This window comes from Schistocerca cancellata, chromosome 4, assembly GCF_023864275.1.
Source record: "Schistocerca cancellata isolate TAMUIC-IGC-003103 chromosome 4, iqSchCanc2.1, whole genome shotgun sequence".
Lineage (NCBI taxonomy): Eukaryota > Metazoa > Arthropoda > Insecta > Orthoptera > Acrididae > Schistocerca > Schistocerca cancellata.
In genome coordinates, this window is record NC_064629.1 from 595671671 (window position 1) to 595688956 (window position 17286).

At 36.8% G+C, this 17286-nt stretch overlaps 1 protein-coding gene across 2 annotated transcripts in view; it reads left to right on the plus strand.

The window, feature by feature from the left end:
* LOC126183186 (probable WRKY transcription factor protein 1) overlaps window positions 1–17286 on the plus strand; it is a 196433-nt gene that overhangs the window by 30104 nt on the left and 149043 nt on the right. For both annotated transcript variants that reach the window (XM_049924920.1, XM_049924919.1), the window contains exons 4-5: window positions 595–681; window positions 13369–13558. In XM_049924920.1, the coding sequence (XP_049780877.1) occupies window positions 595–681; window positions 13369–13558 (277 nt within the window). The remainder of the gene's footprint in view (window positions 1–594; window positions 682–13368; window positions 13559–17286) is intronic.

A 17286-nucleotide genomic window follows, 5' to 3' on the forward strand; every position in this document is an offset into this window, starting at 1 on the left:
GCAGAACATATTTTGAATTATTCATTAGCCAGTTAGACTTTTCATCACATTTTGTTGAAACAAAGATGGGGCATAGTGTAAAATACAGTTCCTGGCTATTGAGAACCCCATATTTCTTGAGGATGCAGTCTCTAAGTGTATCATGCTTCACACAAAGAACAGTAATTGAGAACTATTTGCTTAGGGACACTGCTTTTTTGTACATGAGAAAAAATGTCACACTCACATAATCGCAAGCTTTCTCCACAATCATATGCTAAAACTGATGAAATTAATTGGATCATCATTAATTGTTTTAATGAAAGTAATATGATCCTGGTTGATACTGTTCTGTTGATTGCTCACTTCACCTAATTTTGTAGTTGTGTGTATGTCGGTGTGAAGTTATTCAGTATGTGCTAAGTTAATTAGTTTTAACAGACATTTTGAGAGAAATAAAGAACTTTATGTACATTATGGTAACTTCTACCATAGACATTAATACATTCATAGAGTAATTGACTGTCCAAAATATGTTTATGTATTTATAAAACTGGATATGTGATGGCTAATAAAATGTTTATCCTAAAGTGTTCTAATCTTGATATTTCACAGATATTGAAAAAGCATGAATATTTTGGAAAGTTCGGGAAAATTCACAAAGTTGTTATTAACCAGAGCACTACATACGCAGGCTCTCAGGTAGGTGCAATTGCTAGATGTAAAACTGAATGAAGTGTTATCAATCGAGAAATATTTTGCTAATTTTCACAGCAGTGGTATTTGATGAATTATTTCAGTGATACATTTGTTTGTACACAGGCAATTTTAATTAAAACACCTGAAGTCACAATTTTTTGTGTTTTAATAAAACACACAATGCATTTCGGACCCTGTGGATCCATCTTCAGGCACAAACCGTCTAATACAAAATTTACATTTGGTCTCGACTAAGGTGAAATGCATTTTCCTCGTGTGAGAAAGTTAGATCTTAGGTTTCATACTTCGTGAATCGAGAGCAGAAATATGTGAGAAACAGTGGAAATAAGAGAAAAATTTACTGAACACACAAGAAAAAACATTTTCAATCTTTCGATTTCAGCATACATTGGTTTATTCATAGGCCTACACTACTGGCCATTAAAATTGCTACACCAAGAAGAAATGCCGATGATAAACGGGTATTCATTGGACAAATATATTATACTAGAACTGATATGTGATTACATTTTCACGCAATTTGGGTGCATAGATCCTGAGAAATCAGTACCCCGAACAACCACCTCTGGCCGTAATAACGGCCTTGATACACCTGGGCATTGAGTCAAACAGAGCTTGGATGGTGTGTACAGGTACAGCTGCCCATGCAGCTTCAACACGATACCACATTTCATCAATAGTAGTGACAGGCGTATTGTGACGAGCCAGTTGCTCGGCCACCATTCACCAGATGTTTTCAGTTGGTGAGAGATCCGTAGAATTTGCTGGCCAGGGCAGCAGTCGAACATTTTCTGTATCCAGAAAGGCCCGTACAGGATCTGCAACATGGGGTCGTGCATTATCCTGCTGAAGTGTAGGGTTTCGCAGGGATCGAATGAAGGGTAGAGCCACAGGTCGTAACACATCTGAAATGTAACGTCCACTGTTCAAAGTGCCATCAGTGCGAACAAGAGGTGACTGAGACGTGTAACCAATGGCACCCCAACCCATCATGCCAGGTGATACGCCAGTATAGCGATGACGAATACACACTTCCAATGTGCATTCACCGCGATGTCGCCAAACACGGATGCGACCATAATGATGCGGTAAGCAGAACCTGGATTCATCCTAAAAAATGACTTTTTGCCATTCATGCACCCATGTTCATCGTTGAGTACACCATCGCAGGCACTCCTCTCTGTGATGCAGCATCAAGGGTAACCGCAGCCATGGTCTCCGACCTGATAGTCCATGCTGCTGCAAACGTCGTCGAACTGTTCAGACAGACAGTTGTTGTCTTGCTAACATCCCCATCTGTTACCTCAGGGATCGAGACGTGGCTGCACGATCCGTTACAGCCAAACGGATAAGATTCCTGTCATCTTGACTGCTAGTGATACGAGGCCATTGGGGTCCAGAACGGCGTTCCATATTACCCTCCTGAAACCACCGATTCCATATTGTGCTAATAGTCATTGGATCTCGACCAACGCGAGCAGCAGTGTCGCGATACGATAAACCGCAATTGCGATAGGCTACAATCTGACCTTTATCAAAGTCTGAAACATGATGGTACGCATGTCTCCTCCTTACACGAGGCATCACAACAACATTTCACCAGGCAACGCCGGTCAACTGCTGTTTGTGTATGAGAAATTGGTTGGAATCTTTCCTCATGTGAGCACGTTGTATGTGTCACCACCGGCGCCAACCTTGTGTGAATGCTCTGAAAAGCTAATCATTTGCATATCACAGCATCTTCTTCCTGTCGGGTAGATTTCGCGTCTGTAGCATGTCATCTTTGTAGTGTAGCAATTTTAATGGCCAGTAGTGTACTATCATTGCACATCACTTCACTCAAGGCATACATTTGTTTACAACTGTTTAAATACATTTCACAGATGTAGTTTAATCTGATGTGATCAAAGATGAATTTTGTCACACAGTATCAGAAATATTAGATGTAAGAAGTTGTTATATTAAAGGAATAAATTTAAAATAAGTCTTTAAAACTGCTAAAATACCTATGGCTATCAAAATATGTTTGTTCATTTAACATAGATTCATGCTTTTTGATTTTGTGGTTTTATATTTCGAATATTGTAACAGATTTTGGATCTTCCCATTGGATTCATTGTGTAGTATTACCAAATTGGTTTCTGTCTTGTTGATGCTGTCCAATAACTGATTTTTCTATGTAGTTGAGTCTGAAAGCATTTCTGTGTTCATGAAAATTTTGGCCTGTTTCTCTACATAGTAGGCAGGGCAACTGGGGCATGATACTTTATACACTCCATTTCTGTTGCATTTTTACTTCTGTTTTTGTGTTGTGGACTAATGTTATTTATTGTTAGTGGAAAAATACACTTGTTTTGTTGCTTTTTTATTTTTTTTAAAGTTTTGAAGCTTTTTGTGATATGGGGCCTAGGTGTGGGATGCTGACAAATATTTTTTCTTCTTTCTTAGTGTGACACTTTGTAGTCTTATTTTTGTTTTGTGTGTCCGAATTATCAGTAGTTTTTGCTCTGTATCCATTGTATATGGCAGTAGTTTTTGTTTTTTCCTTCTGTCTTAAAGTCTGTTTTCTTCTAAGTCAAGTGAGTGTGCTCTGTGTAGCATGGCCCTAAAGGCAGCATGTTAGTGTGCAATGGGATGGCATGATGAGTTGTCAATTGTTATATCTGTGTATCCTGTGTGTGTGTTTATGTTGGAGGTTGACCATTTTGAGATCCAGGAAATTTATGCTTTTGTTGTCCTTATAATCTGCTATAAATTTTGTACCTCTGCAGAAAGAATTGAAAACTTCAAGTTGTTCCTCAATCTTACCCACCGAGCGAGGTGGCACAGTGGTTAGCACACTGGAATCACACGGGGTCGACGGTTCAATCCCGCATCCGGCCATCCTGATTTAGGTTTTTTGTGATTTCCCTAAATCACTCCAGGTAAATGCTGGAATGGTTTCTTTGAAAGGGCACAGCCAACTTCTTTCCTTGACCTTCCCTAATCCGATGAGACTGGTGACCTCGCTGTTTGATTTCCTCCCCCAAACAACCCAACCCTCAATCTTCCCTTTCTTGCCATCATATAGTTGCAATGCATCATGAACATGCCTCCAGCAATATTCTATTTTACTTTTGAGCCCTCTGATTTCTTAAAAAGAATTATGTTCCAGATAATTGAGAAATAGATCTGCCAGATAATGTGATACGCTACTACACAGAACACACACTTACACAGATATAACAACTGAGAACTCATCATGCCATCCCACTGCACAGAAACATGCTGCCTTCAGGACCATACTACATCAGCACACTCACTTGACTTGGACGAAAACAGCCTCTAGGACAGAATTGGATACAATAAAAGTTTTGCGATATACAGTGGATGCACAGCCAAAACAACTGATAATTTGGACCTGCAAATACACAAAAGTAAGGCAACAAAATGCAACAATTAGAAAGAAGAAAAAGTATTTGACAGCAATCCATTCCTAGACTCCATATGAGAATAAAATTGCCAACAACTTATTATTATTAGTGGAGAATGCAATTTTGTGTGTGTGTGTGTGTGTGTGTGTGTGTGTGTGTGTGTGTGTGTGTGTACACACACACACACACACACTTGCATTCTCCACTAATAATAAGTTCGGACACTTACTAGTCCGCGGCATAAAAAAAGGAACCAATAGTTCAACATAAGTGTAGTGTATAAAGTATCACGCCCCATTTGTCCTACTACTATGTAGGGAAAACAGGCTGAAATTTTAAAACCCATTTCCAAGAATGCACAAATGCTTTCAGACTCAACCATTTTGAAAAATCAATTATTGTACAGCATATGCTAGAAACCAAACATGTGATATTCCAGGAGTGCTAATCTTACAAGTTTAGCAGGAGAACTTCAGTGAAGTTTGGAAGGTAGGAGACGGGGTGCTGGCGGAAGTAAAGCTGTGAGGATGGGCCGTGAGTCATGCTTTGGTAACTCAGTCAGTAGAGCACTTGCCAGTGAAAGGCAAAGATTCTGAGTTTCAGTCTTGGTCCAGCACACAGTTTTAATCTGCCAGGAAGTTTCATCTCAATGCACACTCCACTGCAGATTGTACATTTCATAGAAGATAGAAAACAGTTTGTTATTACTATACAGTGAAGCCAATGGTAAGATCCTAAATCTGTTACAACGGATCGAAGTATATTTCCACAAAATCAGAAAGCCTGAATCTATGTTAAATGAACAAGCAGATTTTGGTAGCTATAGTTATTTGAGTAATTTTAAAGAGTTATTTAATCATTCCTTGCAGGTATCAGCTTCTTAAAACTCAGATATGACACTATGTGGTAAAGTTTATCTTTGATCAGCTTAAACTACATCTGTGAAGTGTGTTTAAACAGTTGTAAACATAGGTGTGCCTTGAGTGAAGTGATGTGCGATAAGTCGGAATAAACCAATGTATGCTGAACTCAAAAGGTTAAAAATGTTCTTTCTTGTATGCTCGGTAAGTTTTTCTCTGCTATTTTCACTATTCATCACATATTTCCGTACTCAATTAAAGAAATACAAAACCTAATGTCTGATTTTCTCATACCAGGAAAATACATGTCCCCCAATCAAGATCAAATGTAAATTATGTATTAGATGATTTGTACCTGAAGATGGATCCATAGGGTCCAAAGCGCACCATGTAATTTAATAAAACACAAAAAATTGTGACTGGAGGTATTTTTATTCAAATTTCCTGTGCACCGGATGCAGTCACATTCACAAATGCAAAATATGGATAAAGTTAAAAAATATATGTATCTGTGCAACAAGGAAAGTCGGAAGAAGATTATGATCACCTACTCACCAATATTTGCATAGCACCATGCACAACTCTGTCTGCATATATTTAGCTGAGTGTCCTTTTATATTTTCTCGCAGTATGTGTATAATATGTGAAGATCTTAGTCAAGACGAGCATGGTCTACAAGTAATAGCTCACACTAGTTTGTCCGTAAAAGATGAAATTAGTGCCAGCTGCCTTTATCCCTAGCAGGGAGCCACATAATAGGCATGGCAATATGCTGTAGTGGTGTGCTAGTAAGAAGGCAGATGTGTGTCATGGTTAGCACATAGAGGGAGAGGGCATATTTCATGGAATTGCCAGTGTGCTCTGTGTCTTTCCTAAGCCACACTCTCCACTTATTACCTACCCCAGTAACTTCAATTCTGGGATAAGCACCACATTGGGCAAGTGTATTTGCTTTTGGCTGTCGTCCAGAAGGATTTATATCCTCGGAAAACTGTTGCTTTTGCTTCTTAAAGTAGGATTTGTCATTTTTGCTTTTCATTGCCCATAATGAACTCTACAATGGCCAAGTACCTAAACTGACATGAAAATCAATGCTAAATTTTGTACATGTAACCCAAAGAGCTTGTGCTACAGACAGATGTGGCGGGATGACACTGTTGGCTGTAGTGCCACATGGTACCTCATGCCATTGCTCATTACCTGATCACCCGCCTTCTTATGTGCACAGTCAGGAGTGGTTGTGACCTGCAACCAATAAAATAATAATACAGTGGACATAGTGTGAGAACAAAGCTCACTTTCAATGACCAGTAAGTTAAATGCCTTTTTGAATAATGGTGGTGTAACAGAATTTCATGTGATCAAACAATTGTTGTCATCCACATGGCATGTACCATGATTTTTTTCCCCTAGGCACTTCTTCACAATTGTTGAATAAGAATTTGCTCAAAGTCTAGTCTGTGCACTACTACTACTACTACTACTACTACTACTACTACTACTACTACTACCACCACCACTACTACTACATTGTTAAGTTATAGGTTTGCCTTTGTATTACTTATAAGCACATCCGGAAATACTGCTTACATAATTTTCCTACACTATTTCAGCTACTTCTTTTAATGACTTTACATATCCCCAGGTTAGAGACTAAAATTTGTTGGTGAACTTTCATGTTGTCTTCCTCTTCACAATGGTTTCTGTTGAACACTCACAAATTAGACATGCTTTCAGAGACATATGTCTGCACTTTTTGAAAAATGTTTTCATTGACCACTTTGTTATGTATTACTCAATAAAGACAAGTGATCTTGATGAAGCCTGCCCTGCTCCTCTTGCTTGCCATCCTTTGTGAACAGAGGATATGGAGGTCAAGGTTCTTGAGTCTTCACTTTCAAAGTCTTTGTATCTTGGAAGTTGCAGAAAAGCGATGAACCTGGAATTTTTATATTTTCATCCAATCATAGTGATGTTCAGTTTACTGTTGAACTGAAGTATTATAGTCAGCGTAATGTCTTATTATGAGAAATATACACTGACATATGGTCTAATGGAGAAACAGAATCTGATTACAACAGTTAACAAATGTATTTATCTAATAACTATTCCACAATATTCTGTAAGCATAATACATTTAGGATGTTTATAGCTGTCATATGATATTTCATTGTTACACAAATTGTCACAACATGATTTTTCAAGGGCAGCAAAATACGATGTATACCGTACAACACCATGTCAGTATGTCTGATATAAATAGCTGCAACAAAATTGTTTACTACATTTTCATGAACCACATTACAACAGTTAACTGCCACATCAGAAAGTGGCTATAACCTTTGGTAACTGGTGGTATGTATGACCTACATTACTTTGTGTGATCATTACTAAATAAAAGCATAGGTAAATAATGAAAAACCTTTGGCTCATTTAATGCATTGTAAATATATTCACATTGAGATTTATGCTAGCATTCCTGTTTTCTTATTGATGCTTGCGAGGACCCAGGTAAGTAGAATCAACGACATTTATATTGCAGACAGTATAACATTAGACATATTTCACAAACAGTCCAGTTTTGGATTAAACTAATAAAATTATTCCCCTCATATACTCAGTGTTGCAAAGAATGAATTTTGATAGTAATAAAAGGTTATATGATTTTCTGATCTAAAATTTATTTCTCTAATAACAGATGATTGAAAATAATCAGAATGCTGGATAAATTTTAGGTTAATGATGGCCATTGTTGGCAATTGCAATGATAATAACTTTGCTTTTAAATTGTATTTGTTCCTGGAGTTAAATCTTTTAATCTTTTTGGGGCATATACAAGTTCTGTTCAGTGTGGGAGATGTGCTCAAAGTCAAGAAAACTGCCTGTGCATGATATCTGTTGAGTCTTCATCTTGTACATAGTGTTAGTCCAACACAGATGTTCACATTGGTTTTTCCGAAATGTAGCTTGAATGTACTGATATCCTCCATAGGGCATTAAAATTACAATCCTTGCTCTGTAATACTATTTCCAGAGTTGACTGAGTTCTCAGATTAAGGCCAGATGGAGACTATACAGTAAACTTTGCATTGTCTGTAAATTATCATGGTTGCAGAAGAAATTGGAGATTCAGAAAGTATAGAGTGAAGGTTTGTACAGCAGTCACTCTTAATAAATCAGGAGCTATATAATGCACAGCCTGTTCTAGGTTCACATTAGTGTTGTAAAACTGAGTGACATCTTCAGTAGATGGATTGGGTAGTAACAGAATAATAATGGTTTACAGAGTACATTCAGCAAGTGAAACTGCAGATGCAAACTAATGTATATGATGATAACAAGCAGACCAGTTATGAATAATTAAAGAAAAATAACAATTTAGTTGCTGTATATCCAACACTTAAACTTGTGTGTAAGCTGAGATTATGATCATTTTGTACTCTTACATTAATTCTCTGCCACAAGAGATTTGTAGATGAGGCAGGAGATGCAGCAACTCAGCCAGAACACCTGGTCAGTTCCTTGCAGGGGAAGAAAATCAGTCCCAGCAAAGTAACTGTCAAGACATGGTAACATGTCAGAGAATTAATGTTGTTTTTGGTCATGATTTGCTAGTTATTCCTTTTGTCTTAACTGCTGCATCCTGTAATATCAATGACTTGCCTCATATACTCATGCCTATCCCTGCAATAATTTCCTTTCACCATCACGTCAATTACACTTTTCAGCAACAAGTCATGTTGTAATATGTGCTCAACCATTCTGTCACATCTGTTCATTATAGTATTTACTAGGTATTGACTTGTTGCAAGAAATCTTCATTCTTTGCTGATCAATGGGTCTGTTCTGCAAGGGTCGCCTGTAACACTGTTTCAATGGCTTTTAGTTGTTTCATTTTTGTCTTCCCCATTGTCCATATTTTGTATGCATACAGAGCTGTGCTCCAAACACAGCTTTCATGATTTATTTTGTGGCCTCAAAGTTTGTGTTGTTTGTTAACAGCTGTTCCTTTCTGTAAGAAGCTTTTTCTCATGTTACAATCTTGGCTGCAATTACTTTCTTGTATCATCATTCTTTCTCTCTTCTACTTCTGAGAGAGCTAATTTTGTTCACCTCTTAGAGAGTCTTTTGTCCATGTTTAATATTAGCTGTCTTTCATCGCCATCTGTTTCGTTTTCTTTGTATTTGTGTGCATATTATAGCCATCAGTTAGCCACACATTTCATTTCTGTTCACTTCCAGCAACTGCTGCTATACCATTACTGAATCATATTCTGCCAATTTTGTGTGACAAACAACTCTGACATAGAGCTGTTTTACTACTTTCATTACTTCTTCAGTATTCAGTTTGTCAGTGGTAACAATGAGCAATCCTGCCTTACACCTTCCATTTTGCACCATAATATTTTGACAGCTTCCCTAGTTGGAGTCATGATTTCCTGTCAAGGAGGTCACAGTTCATAGCAATCGACGGAAAGCCATAGAATAAAACCGAAGTAATATCTGGTGTTCCCCAATTAGGTGTTTAAGCCTTCTGCTGGTCCTAATTTATATAAATGATTTAGGAGACGATCTCAACAGCCCTCTTAAATTGTTTGCATATGATGCTACAATTTACAATCTAGTAAAGTCATCAGAAGATTAAAACCAATTGAAAAGTGACTTAGGCCATATCTGTATGGTGCAAAAAGTGGCAGATGATTCTCAGTTAGAAAAAGAGTGGTATCATCCACATCAGTACAAAAAGAAATCCAGTAAATTCTTGTTACATGATAAATCACACAAATCTAAAGGCTGTCACTTCAACTAAGTACTTAGGAATTACAATTACAAACAACTTAAATTGGAAAAGTCACATTGATAATGTTGTGGGGAAAGCGAAGCAAAGACTATGATAGTTGGCAGAAGCCATAGATGATGGGATCACATATACTAAAGACACTGCCTGCACTAGTCTTGTCCACCCTTTGCTTGGCTAGAGTATTACTGCACAGGGATCCTTACCAGATAAGATTGACACAGGAGATAAAAAAAATTTCAAAGAAGGGCAGGTAATTTTGTATTATTGTGAAACAGGGTGGGAAGAGTGAGTTTTGATGTTCATCATTAAAACAAAAGTGTATTTTGTTGTGGCCAGATCCATTTACGAAATTTCAGTCACCAACTTTGTCCTCTCAATGTGAGAATATTTATTTGATGACAACACACATAGGAAGAAATGATCATCCAAGAGAAATCAGACTTTCATACAGAAAGATTTAAATGTTCATTTTTCCCAAGTGCCGTTCAAGAGTGAAATGGTAGAGGGAAAAGTATGGAGGTGGTTCGATGAACCCTCTGCAAGGCACTATAGTGCAAATTGCAAAGTACTTATTTAGATGTTGATGTTATTTAGGCATGGAGTGCAGATTTCATTGCCTGACACCTGTGAAAGATAATTCAGCATTTTTTGAAATGTCATGTAAAAAAATGGCAGCTTGATTGCAAGCTTAAAAACTTGTACTAAATTATCAGTTTAGTCAATAAAGCCTGAAAGATCATGAACAGATTCTCTTCTTATGTACTTCCAATTTTTCCTTCCATTCTTTGATAAAGTGCTATTGTGTGTGTGTTTGACATGTGTGATAATAGACTGATTGTTAAACAGTTTTTGCATATGATCACTTTTGCTTTCTTTGGAAGTGTAATAATTACATTCTTTTCAAAATGTGATGGAACTTTCTCAGTTTCGTAAATTTTTTTCTTGAGCTTGTATAGTGTGTGGCCCACTGTTAGTTTGATGTCCATAACAGTTCCACTGGTAGCACATCATTATCAGGACATTTATTCCTTCTGATTTCAAAGTTTTTTGAAATTTGAAGATACAGATTGAATCTACTGTTGTCACCTTGATGCATTGTATCCTCATTTCCAATCACACTCATTTCTTTTCGACATTTGTTATGGTTATAAAAGTATTTTCCCCTGTTTTCTCCCATTATTTTCTGCTTCGATTACCCAATTAACTTTTCCATCTTTGGGCTATGTTCTCCATAAAGTAATTGTTTATTAGTATGTGCACAGTATTCATTTGAACATCTTACAATTATTTTTGAACTTTGTTATGCCTGCCTTCCATACTTTTAGTAATTGGTTAATTTCATTTCTAAGTGATCTGTATTGTTACTTTCATGTTCAACATTTTTGTCATTTATTTAATTCCAGTGTTTTATTTGTTATCCATGGCTGCCTTGTTTTGATCTGTGTGAGTCTTTGCACTTACTGTGTTGCATTTATTATATATCTTGTAAAGTAAGCTCCATTGGTTTTGCACACTGAAAACTCTGTTACAATACTGTCAAGAGTTATGATTAGTTTAGCTTGTTGAGGTTACAATATATTTTAACTGCTTTCTCTTTTATTTGAATTTCAAGTGGCATTCCATTAGTACAGTGTTACAGTCACTATTGGTGCCAGCACATGGGTAAGTCTTCAAGCCCTGAATCTTTGGTTTACCAAAATATTATCAGTCTGATAGCTTCCTTGATCCCCCGTCATTCTCCATGAATACTTTGTTCTCAGCGGTTTCTCTAAAACTGGAATCAAAACAACTCGCTCACACTTGGCATAGAATTGTATTAATTTTTCTCCCCTCTAATTTTGTTTGACCGAGTCTAACTCTCCAGTTATTATTCCTTGTATTGATGTATCATTATTTCATTCAGTATGAATAAGCCTATAATTTTCTCAAGAAAGAAAACCTCTAGCCCTCACAAGTCACTGATTCTTAAAATTTTAAAATTTTGTTTAGTGGGGGTTCATGGCCTCAGAATGAAAAAATGGTCCATCATCATTTTACGTAGTAATATATTGGTGGTATATGTGGATTGGAATATATTTTACTTCTTTGTATGTGTGACACAAAAATAATATACCATTGCATATTTATACACCTATTAGCGGACACAAACAGAAAGATATCTTTTTGTTTGTGTTGGCTAATAGATGTAACCATGGACGATAATATATTAATTTTGTGTTACGTGCACACAGAAGTAAAATATATTCCAGTCCACATGTGCCACCAATATATTATTATTTAAAATGAAGCTGGAAGCTTAAGATATGTACTTGAAAATGACCAAATGTCGAAATTGGCCAGTCACATAGATAATAAAAAAAGAAATAATACAGCCCACCTGGACAATGTTTTCATTCTCAATTCTTAAAATATCTGTCTGCACCTTTTCCATTTATACCATTAGATCCTCTAGTTTCCCACACATTCAGTGTATCCGACCATGATTAGCGTTCTTTTTCTGTTTGGCAACTCTACACCATCTGGATACCCATATGACTTGTCTATTTTATCTCTGGACTGTTTCACCCAGAACTAAGCCATCATTACAGTTTTAGCAAAGAAACTGCAAGTACGAGGGAAAGAAAATATGGTGGTTCCCCATTGTCTTCCACATTTCCACATTGCAATACTGTGGCCATTAGTCATTCCAACCACACCTAATGGGACCAAGAGAGTCAAAGCTACTCGGTCACGAAATGAGTATGTAAATAGTTGACAGAATGATGATTAGAAAATACATGAACAAAGAATCAAATATTTAATAAAGTATGATAGAGAGTATAGGAATAAATAACACATTACAGAGAAAAGTTCTCAACTATGGTGAGGAACTCTTGTACAGAATAGTAGTAGTGTGCCACAAGGAAAGCTTTCAAATAGGATTTGAGTACTTGGAGTTTCACTCAGTTTTTTAGTTTTGCTGGAAGCCTATTGAAAGTGCAACCCAATGAATAGTGAACACTTTCCTGTACAATGCTGAAGGAAGTTATCAAAGTATGCATTGTTTTTCTGTCTAGTGTTTCCTGAGTGATTGTTACAGTTTCTCCTGAAAGTGTCACTGTTGTCAACAACATTTCCCATGATGCGATATTTGTACAGGGATGCAGAGTTAGAATTGTGACACATCTTAAAAACGGCCTATATGAAGTTCGCTAACTAACACCGCAGATCAGTGTGACCACCCATTTCTAGTTGAGTGCATGAATTACCTCAAAATGTGGCACCATACAAGATAATAAAGTGAAAGTAAGCAGATGAGCCTTGTGATTCAATGTCAAAGATAATGGAGATCTTTATTGTAGTGAAGATAGCAGTGTTCAGCCTCAGCACAAGATCGTGAACATAGTGCTTCCCAGAATGCCTTCCATTTATCCTCAGTCTTAGGGATTTAAAATGCTTGACTTGACTGACTGACTATCTTTGTACAATAAAATTTCACTATTGTTGTTGTTGTTGTTGTTGAGTAAAGCTATCAAGTAATTATTTGTATTTCTCTATCTTTTTGACAAATTGATTCACATCCATAAAATAAATATGCTTTTGTTTTGATTTACAGGGTCCTAGTGCAAGTGCATATGTAACGTACCATAAAGCTGATGATGCCTTGAGGGCTATTCAGGCAGTTAACAACATTTCTGTAGATGGTAGGACTATAAAAACATCATTAGGCACTACAAAATACTGCTCTCACTTTATGAAGAATCAGCCATGCCCTAAACCAGACTGCATGTACCTTCATGATTTAGGTAATTTCTGAAATCAATGGACTGTTGTTATCTTATTACATACTCTTATCTTTCATGCTGCAGTGGTTGAGCAAGAGAACAAAAAAAAAAAATGGAATGAGAGATTTGTTGAAGTTGCTTTTTTAAAATCAGTCCTCATGTAATATGAGACACACAAAGCCTTGCACTTATAGTTCATTTTTTACCTTCAAACTCATCCTTGTGTATTGTTCTCAAAAATGTATATATATATTTGCAAGAGATGCAGAATGGGAAAGTGAGTACTCAATATTCTTATTATTCTACTTTTATGGGAGGAATGTTGCATTCGTACATGCCTGTCCTCCAAGTCAGGAATTAGACTGACAGAAGTATGTGACCGCAATTGCAGATATTAATTTTTCTCTCAAATCTGTAACGTAACTATTTTTACACATTCTAACAATGGCTGCATTTGTATTTCAGTTTGACTGTTGAAATTTGTTGTTGCACAGTTAGCTAGACGAATCCTAATACAATATTTTATTAAATTGTTCAGGTTTTTGTGAATGCTTGTTGACATATTGCCTGTTTGCATTTATCTTGTGATCGTTAACCAACATCTGATTAATAATTTTTCTGATGTTTCGGTAGCAGTAGTGGCTTTCATTGTGAAAGGTTCACCCTCCATTACTGATAGTAGACTGGATCAGCAGTGGAAGGTGAACCTCTGACAGAGCCAGCTACTTCTGCTAGTGAAACATCAGAAATGTCTCCTAGTAAATGTCAGCCAAAGAGCCTGAGGCAAAAGTGATATATCAGAAATATTTTACATTTGTAATGTTCTTTTTGTCTCTTGTTACCAGAAAAATAAATAAAAATTATAATAATTGAATTCTGGAGCTACACTATGATTTACTTTGTGAATGAAATATATAAAAAATATAATTGAGGCACTAAAGAGGCAATGAATATTTGGAAATGTTTTCATCTATGTTACACTGGCAACACTGATAGGAAAGTATCTGTATATCCATCTTTTTAGAGATGGTTGCAGGACTCAGCCGTCTAATTTCCAAACTGTTATTTTATTTGGCTGCCAGCTCTGGCAATTGACTACCCCATCTTCAGGTCCCCTGGCTGATGTGTAGGAAGATACCAACCTCGGTTCGTGTCAAAATAGGGGCCAGCATTCAAATACTGGTATCTGTAGATTTCTGTTTGATACAGTGATCACTTCAACTATCATCTACCTTCTGTCAGAAGATGATGATTGAAGTGATTGCTGTATCAAGCAGAAATCTACAGAAAACAGTATTTGAATGCTGGCCCCTGTTTTGACTGGAACTGAGGTTGGAATCTTCCTGCACATTGGTCATGGGGCCGCAGATGGCGTAGTAAATTGCTGAATCTGGTAGCCAAATAAAATAACAGTTTGAAAATTAGATGGCCAAAAGCTGTTTGATTTCTGTACTGATAGGAAATGGTGATTCACGCCTAGATTAGAAACAGGTCAGAGTTTCACTTATTCTCAATGGAGACATGTTTGGAAGTTTTCCTAATGAGTAGATGTTAAGCTATTAATATGATGCAGTTGAGAGTAGGGACAGAGAGGATGTTGCACGTGTATTTCATTTCCACAGCATTTGGCTAAAATTTTTGGTGTGGATAATGCTTAATTTATGTAATAAGATCGGCAGAATGTCCCCCAAAATAATGAGCACATAAGGCCACTTACTTTAGAGGAAAGCACACACCTCCACCCCCCCATTCTCTCTCTCTCTCTCTCTCTCTCTCTCTCTCTCTCTCTCTCTCTCTCTCAGTGGTGACAATTATTTTGTGTTGGATGACACACCATTTTTAGGATATTTAGTGTCAGACTCAAAACAGTGGGAGTGGCTTGTGCTGTTCCCATGATGGTTTTGCTCTGTCTAACTTAAGGCAAATGTTTAGATGAGTTGTGTAACATATTCATGTATTCACATTGACAGAAAGTCTTATTGGCCACTGTTATGTCTGCAAAATGTAATAAAATCATCAGAACAGCTTATCAGCTGTGTTTTTGCTTTGGATTTTTCATAAGTTGTGAAATTATAGTTTGAGCATTGGCACTGGTTTTCGTAATCGGCCTCACCTGCATATCACACTGTGTAGATTTTGTAATAACTATGGTAGCCTTGGGTTCTTTCAACCTGATAGTTGTTATAAATATTTGCCCTGCAATTTCATTCGCTGGTAGCAATTTTCTGATGGGTTATAAATTTAATGTCAGATGTCAGAAAATTCCAAGAACTGGTTTCCAAGGCAGAACCTGTGAATATTCTTCAGCCTTCTCTCTCTTCAGCAGAGACTGTGTAGATGAAAGTAGACTAACAACCACTCATATAGATGTGTATATCCCATCATTTTCCCATACTCAGTGCACATGTTTGTCGTTCGCAGAGTGTACATGACATACTGTATCATTAATGTTGACCTAATGGTCAACTACTCAGTGTCTGTATTGACACACACTGTTAAGTTATTAGAAATAACTTTAAACTTAGTTATCTCTGGTTGCCAACCATTACATCATATTTATGCATGTTACTGTTTAAACAGTAATGGAAGTTGATCTCTGTGGCTTTGGATTAAATTACTTGAAGAAATACATTAACGTGCCTTGGCACAAATAAAGTTTTATAAAAGCTACTGGTTCAGAGTGCATAAGCTGGGAAAAAAAAAAAAAACCTGGATTTCCTGGTTGAAAATACACTTTTTCCCAGGTGAAAATACTATTTTCCCATGTTGAGTGACAATATACTTCCCTGGGAGATGTAAAACCTTTACCATTCAAAGGACTGATTTTCTTAAATCACAGAGCATTCGACTCTCATTCAAACACTGATGTAGAACTTCCCGGAACTTTAGGAAATGAAAAAGACACGTTTTGAAATATCTGTGGTGCACAGTGACATATTCAGTGCACATTTTTCATGTTATGACAGCATAAATATGAATTCCACCAAACACAGCCTGGTAGCTTCCGAAGCACTGGAATCAAGATCTGGAATGTGCTCATGTCAGCCAGTGACAGCAGATATTCAGAGCATAGGACACATGACGTAGTCAGCCAATAGCAGCATCACTGTTAACTAGTGTGAACACACAAATTGGAAAAATTGTTTTGAATTAATATACATACAGTATAGCTACAAGAAAAGTTAAGTTTTCACATATAACATAAGTCTTTTTTAGCATGTGTTACCCTTTAAGATTTATTTATTTATTGGACCAGTAAAATTTTAAATAATGACATAGATGGCTGGTCTTCTGGGTCCAAAAACTTTTTTTTATGCGGCTGGTCTACAGGGTGTTAAGTTTTGAATGAGAGTCAAATGCTCTGTGATTTAAGAAAACTGTAACATAATTCATATTGTGAGAAAGGAACACATTTCAAACCGCCATTTGCAATATTTTCCTGTGACCTGTTATGGGTCCCACATGTAAGTGATGGATTGCAGCGATCCGTCAAATGCAATATTGCCTGTAATCGGTCACTCACCCTGACACTTAGCACACGAGCAATTTTAGTCAGTATTACGAATGTCACAGTGTCGAAGTTCTGCTATGGAAAATGAACTGCTATATTTAGCAGCAGTTGCAGCTGATTTCCGTATCCCCAGGAATACTTGCAAAACATAAATTTGAAATAAATGAGAATTGTACGAGGGTGAGTCAAATGAAAGCCTTAAATTTGTAATAACAAATCGAAATTTTGTGCAGTTATC